Source organism: Populus alba, chromosome 1, assembly GCF_005239225.2.
Source record: "Populus alba chromosome 1, ASM523922v2, whole genome shotgun sequence".
In the NCBI taxonomy this organism is placed as follows: domain Eukaryota; kingdom Viridiplantae; phylum Streptophyta; class Magnoliopsida; order Malpighiales; family Salicaceae; genus Populus; species Populus alba.
The window spans coordinates 9,362,273-9,368,929 of record NC_133284.1 but is presented as its reverse complement, the minus strand read 5'-3'; the positions used below and the strand labels follow the sequence as shown (position 1 = coordinate 9,368,929).

Here is a 6,657-nt window from a genome sequence, read left to right as displayed (position 1 = left end):
ATCAATCAAAACCTCACTAAATCAATACAGATTTTACATATATAAACCGAAAAATGTAATTATAAAAAAGAAAAAAAGTTGTAAAGATGCAGAACACTTAAAAAAATCAACTCTTGAGGAGAGTCTCAATGGCTTCAAAGAAAAGCGGTGCCATCTCGGGGTTTGGAGTCTTGATGGCACACTTGACCCCAGGGGTTCCAACAACTGTCGTGAGTTCGATTAAGAAGGCAACTCCTCTAGGGATTTTAGTAGAGAAGTAGAACACATCCTGGTTTGAATGCTTTCGCTTTGCTATAAAGAACATGTTTGATGCAGCAAGCCGGTCCAATGTAGATTCTACACCATTCACCGTAATGCCCGGCAAGTCCCTTGAGACCTCATTTGAATCAGGAAGGGACCTCCATGACTGCAATGTGTAAGAACATAGTATTAGGTTCCAATGGCAATGGTGAAAGTGGCTAATCAAATCATACCTGCTTGCAAAATCTCTCGATTTCTATCCTCAAATGTTCCAGCTATAGAAAAATTACTAATTTGCTCACCAACCCCATTGACCCCACACCCCCCAGGAGATTTATTAGAAATTTAGAATCAGACTTCGAAGAATATCCAACCTATCAAAATCCTAGGATAGCATTTCCCTACCACAAATTTATTTCCAGTCTCTTCTTTCCTGAAATTAGCCTGATACTTTACTATTAGAGTAGGTTTTGGAAATGACAATTAGCCTGATACTTTAGTATTATTTGTTATACTAGCAGGCTGGCTCTAAGACGACGAGTTGCCTTAATGCTTGAAAAATCCAGAGAAATAAGGGGTCTGCAATTTGATACCATCACGCACTCTTTTATAAACTTTTTAGCATACAAAGGTCAGTCCAAGAAAAGAAGATCAAGCTTTTTTTCTCTTTTACCTCAAGAAAGCTTCCACGTTCCATCCTCCCATCCTCGGTGAAGAATACATGCAATGAGATTTTGTCATTGAAATACCATACAGGCTGTTGATTATTTTTCACAGCAACTTGCAAGAGTGAGCTTGGAGGACCAGCAGACATATTCTGAAACAAAACCATAGGCAGCAGAATTGCCGCTGATGTCCCAGGTTGCAATTGCGGAACCTAATAAATAATTGTTTGTCAATTACATGCTCAACAAGGAAAATTCCATCTTGAATAAACAAACAAAGACCAGCACTACCTGCAGAGGTCCAGCAGCTGCAAGACCGAGTGAATTCTTGTTAAACTGGATCATGAATCCATCCAGGGGAATCTGTGAGTTGTTCTCAAACAATAAACTGTAGAATATCTGACCATCCCGCCCTATAAGCTGTGCACTGATTTGTAAACCCTGACCAGTGGATGCTGGTAGTAGAACAGGCAAAGGAAGGCTGCAATATTGGTCAAGAGATCCAGTAAGTGACATTTATAGCCCAACAGATGGAAGTAACAAAGGTCAATTAGACAGTTTGTGCAGTCAAGAAGCTTACCCAGGAGGAGTGGAGGGCTGGTCAACAGGAACAATGGAACTATTATTCATGCCCAACAGATCACCCATCAAATCCGGCACAGGAGCAGCAGGTGGACTTGAAGACGGTGCAGGAGCTGGTTGTGTTGCTCCGGCATATGCAACATTACTTGAACTAGTAGGTGGTGATGTGGCACCATCAACAGGATGAGCAGATGATTCAGGATACCCTGCTTCACTCCCTTCAGCATATTCATCATCTTCAGTTTTCTGAGCTGTAGTCTTCACACGGGTTACAAATGTTTCTGGGGGTTTGTGATACACAGACGACAATGTCGCAATGTTGGCAAGAAGCTCATCTAGAAGAGATGGATCGAGTAGGTTTGAATCGTCACTGATCACAGGTTTCTCAGCTAACACAACATCTTTAGCAGCCTGAAACATCAAAGTACACCCATCGCGCATGACATAAAACTTTCAAGCAGTACATAAAAAAATAGACATGCAATCACACATTTAATCTAACAAAAACAGAGGATATGCTTCTGCATAGTAAAATCACACCTCAGGATCAGTTGATAGCAGACGCCAATATATGTATGCACGATCCCTTAGATCAGGATTGTCAGTTTCCACAGTGGCATTATTCAAAACAACCTATAAGAGAGTTCTGCAGTGAGAATTAACTTAAAGATACTTCAGAAGTCTGCATGTTGCTGAATTGATATTAGTTATGAACAATCACAGGATCAATCATGTTCTAGTCATCTCAAAGGTGCCAAACAGATGACTGCAAATTCTAGAGAGCAATGTGAAGTCAAATGAACAAGGGACAAAGATCCAATATTTATAAGATTTGAAGTGCATGTGAGTAGACGCAATCAAAACCTGAATCATCTGTTGAGGGCCTTCAGTTGGCTTCTTAAGGAAGAGTTTGACAGTTGCAGTCAGCAATTGCAACTGGACTTGTGCAGGCTCTTCAGGGAAACTCTCCAAGAAGCTCTCTAGGAGCTCATCAGCATTGTCAATTCTTTCAGCATATTCACCAATAATCCAGATCATTGAAGCCTTAAAGGAGATGGCAAAAAAAGGGTAGCCGGCACAGAAAGTATGAGTTCAGATCATAAAACCTGAAAGGAAAAACTGAAGAAGAAACACAAATACCTTGGCTTCTGGTTCATCTAGAGTGTCTAGGCTCTCACAGAGTGTCGCAATGATTGACTCATAACTGCGAAGGAACTTCAAATTCAGTATGGATGATAGAAAAACAATAATTTCACCTTTGTACATCAGGGGCACCAAAGCTGTAGCTTACGTGTTGGGGTATCTCCTAAAGATATCTTTAATAACTATGATAGCCTCTTGAACCACATAGTTTACTTTAATCTTGATCAACTCTAGGAGAACACTGATACATCGCTCGGCAGCTCTCTCTAACTTGATCGCACAACGGCCAATGGCACGGACAGCCTTTCTAACAAAATCTACATCAACTTCTGTGGCATACTCTTTGAACTCCAGTAGAACCTGGAAAATTGCTCACCACAAGGACAACACAACCTAAATAATCTCTCATAGACTAATAATGGCAAAGAAAGGCCAATATGCCTAGTCTTCCTCACCCCACATGTATATATTACCTGATCTATATTACGGTCTGAAGCAAGCTTTATCATGATTTCTAGCTTCTCCATCTTCACATAAATTGGGTCATTGTACTTGCAAAAAAACACCTGTACATAAAACAAAAGGTGTTGGATAAGCATCTTTGAATCAATCACAAATTAACAAATGTGAAGTGTGGCAAGGAATTTCCGTTTACCTTAATCTCATGGGCAAGGATTGTAGGCCGTCTTTGTACAATTAGGTTGATGTTACGCAAAGCAACATACTGAATCTCCGGCTCTGCAGAGAGTAACGTAACAAGAGGAGGAGCCATCTTCTTGCAAAGATTTCGAACCACATCAGTGCTAGTTATAAGTTCCATTTGTTGAAGGATCATCTATTAGAAGAAAAGGAATACAGAAATGTGAAAAATGATTGAATTTTGACTAGAATATAACTGCCAAAGGCATCCATAATAAGAAAATAATGAAGCATACACCAAAGATGGTAGCATGTCACCTTAACAGCTGAAAGTACAACTGCACAATTAGCATGTTGTAGCCTTGGAGTAACTCGTTCCACTATATTTTCAGCCTCACGAGCATCAGCTGCCTTGTATCTGGATAGTGCATCCAAAATAAAAACTTGGCCCCACCTAAAAAAGTATACATGATATCAGATAAAGTTGTCCAGGCAAAGAACTTCCAAGAGAATACACAACAGTCAAAGAGAAGTAATAAAATCATAACAATCCTAAGTATTGAGGTATTCATTTTCCAGTGAAATCCTATCATGCACTTCACTTCATAGGTAGCTCTTAGCATGCCCAAGTAGCATAGATATTTAACAGATTACATAAAACTTGCAACACAAGGAGCAGGGATGCCAGAATCCAGTGGTCATAAAAGTACAGGGTTATTTTGGGTGTTGATAATGCCACTCCACATTTTTAAAATAGCACTCCACTCAACAAAGTCATTGGCACTATTGGGTGAGGCGTCATTGTCAAATGTGGAGTAGCAATAGCAATGTTCAGTTATTTTAGAAAAAGTATGTGACAAGAGGAGTTTTGTTGTCACACTTTCAGGCAACTTTATGCTGGTACCATATGCAGACCATATTTGAAAATCCAGCTTGGACTTCCTTGATTTTCAATCATCTACCAGATCACAGCTATTGCAAGATGTTCAACGCACTAAAAAGAGAAAACAGTACATTCTGATCAATTACATCAAATCTCACTGGATAAAACACCATGGGAAGTATCCATTCAAAGCACATCAAAATCATATGGCTAAAAGTTAATTGTTAAAATGCACAGGTGTAGGTACACATGAATGGCTCAGAATGTATATGCCATGCACATTGTTTAAGATTGTAGGATAGAAAAAAAAATACAGTTAGCAAAATATTGTTGGCTTACTCTGTGCACTCATTAAGAGCAGTAAGCAGCTTTGAGAGCGTGTGACTAGTAATCTCAAAGACGGGTCTGACACTATTGTCTTGAATTTCTGTAAGAGCTGCCACAGCATTGGCTACAACCATGGGATTGTTGTCAGAAATCAAATCCTTGACGGATTCCAAAAACCCCCTATCCTCAACAAGCTCAGCATTTATGTCATAAAGTTTGGCTACACAAATGGCTGCTGTCTTGCGAACATAAGGATCATCATCCTATAATTACAAAAACTACTGGATTAAACAGGTACAAGGATGACAGTGCGCTAGAAACAAAATTTTTTTTTTTGCTTGTTTCTTAAGAATAATAATGACTGCATGCAATCTAGTAAATTAGACCAGTATATTCCAATTAGCAGCATGCATGGAAATTATATGAATCCTTGAAACCAACCTTAAGGCACCTCTGAAGCGGATCACATAGATACTCTGTGATTTTGTCAACACGAATGCACCCCATTGTCCGCACAGCCAAAGCTCGAATCAAGGGATTTGGATCTTGTGAATCCTGGATAAATGACCACGAACACAAGTTTCTTAGAGATACAAAGAAGCAATGTGATAATGTTAAACACATAGGAGACAAAAAGTTTAATTTCTAGTTCTTACCTTCACAAATGTATTTACTGCAAGTATTGCCAAATCAGGCTGGCTTTTAGCATAATTTATAAGATATAAATAAACCAGCTTCTTGAGCTCCAAATTTTCTGTCTGCATACAGTTCACTACATCTGTGAACAGTGACGATACATCCTTCCCAACTGTCATTGCAGCAATCACCTTCTTGACAGCATCTTTTCTCTTATCCTGCATGATAAGATACGAAAGAGGAGAAGCTTCACAGTCATTCTAGTGAAAAGAAAATTCAATATAGTTTATTACAATTAGAGGATATAATAAACCCAATATCCGACAAACCAATGGAACATCACAACACTCCCATATTGCAACTGGTTTCTGATCCATTAACTACATAAACGTGTAGTTATCACATGGAATAAATCTCAGTGCTAATATTGCGCGGAATATTGTTAGGATAATTTCCATTATTATAAGAAAACCCTGTCAAAAGTGTTCAGAATCTGCCTAGCTAAAAATCTTAACATCATACTGAGATATTCAAAATCCTCCACTATACTATAAAAACCAAGGTCGATAAACCACTTTATCAGTCACAAAATCTTCACATTGTATAATACAACCTTTTTAAAAGCATTCTAGCTGGAACACAGTTCTTCCAAACCCGCTGAAATTCCTAAAACCCATAATGTCAAACATCAAAACCATGCAATAGATTTCATCCATCAGATCATATCCAAAACGGAGAAGTTGCATCACATGATCGATCCCTAAGAGCTCCATGTCAATTCTCCCTGATACCAATAAATAAAAAAAAGCATACCAGAGGAAATACAACCTCGATTTGAGTCCTGTAAACTAATTCCCTTCGATTTCTCAGCAAAAAGAACAAAAAATATATATAAGACGATCCTCCAATGAAATTGTAGTTGCGACAGAAAATTCAACGAAATCCAACAGTCTAAACGATAAATCTAAGTGAAATATAAACAGATCTAATAAGGCAGATCGAAATGGAAACCCTAATTGCCTCATATCAGAGATCGAGATCATAAAAAAGCATTTGTTTAAATAAAGTTATAGAAATGTAGAAAGAGTGAAAGGAGAAGGACGGCGGACGAACCTTGTACTGAGAATTGAGCTCTTCTTTGAGCTCAGGGATTTCACCCTTCTTGGTCGTCGAGAAATACTTTGAATCGTGACCGCTCATACCTGCTTGCCTCTGCAAACTTTTGTTGTTGTTAGTCTTTTCAAGAGAGAGAGAGATTGGTATACACCGGGGAGAGATGAGATGAATCAAAATCAACGACTCCGTCTCCGCTTAAGAAATTTCTTCAGTTAATGGTGTTTATATGGTCCCCACATCCTCGATTCTATTTCACTTTAATCCTTCTATTTGCTTTCATCTTAAAATCACCCTTGTACTGGTTCTTTCATGATGCCTTGCGGATAAATTAGAATTATATATCCAAATCAATTTCTATGTTAACTAAACTAATCTCCATTTTGTTCCTCGAAAAACCATCTTTTCTATGTTTAAGAAAAACTTGTC

At 38.5% G+C, this 6,657-nt stretch overlaps 1 protein-coding gene across 1 annotated transcript; it reads right to left on the bottom strand.

Annotated features, from left to right (window-relative positions):
• LOC118033723 (beta-adaptin-like protein C) lies at positions 1-6,405 on the bottom strand. Its single transcript, XM_035038822.2, has 15 exons — positions 6,229-6,405; positions 5,136-5,333; positions 4,921-5,034; positions 4,492-4,742; positions 3,588-3,723; positions 3,286-3,465; positions 3,104-3,196; positions 2,779-2,990; positions 2,628-2,691; positions 2,352-2,531; positions 2,028-2,120; positions 1,486-1,898; positions 1,197-1,386; positions 914-1,117; positions 1-406 (listed from the first exon to the last, which is right to left on the bottom strand). Exons 1-15 carry the CDS (start codon positions 6,313-6,315, stop codon positions 107-109), a joined length of 2,715 nt encoding a protein of 904 aa, XP_034894713.1. The 5' UTR covers positions 6,316-6,405; the 3' UTR covers positions 1-106.
• Between the last annotated feature and the right edge of the window lie 252 nt (positions 6,406-6,657).

Bases quoted from the DNA above. Each gene is read 5' to 3' on its own strand.
- LOC118033723 (XM_035038822.2), bottom strand. From the start codon at position 6,315: ATGAGCGGTCACGATTCAAAGTATTTCTCGACGACCAAGAAGGGTGAA. The intron at 2,692-2,778 runs GTAAGCTACAGC...GTTCCTTCGCAG, and splicing joins TTTAGGAGATACCCCAACAC to TTATGAGTCAATCATTGCGA. The intron at 2,532-2,627 runs GTATTTGTGTTT...ATCTCCTTTAAG, and splicing joins TAGATGAACCAGAAGCCAAG to GCTTCAATGATCTGGATTAT.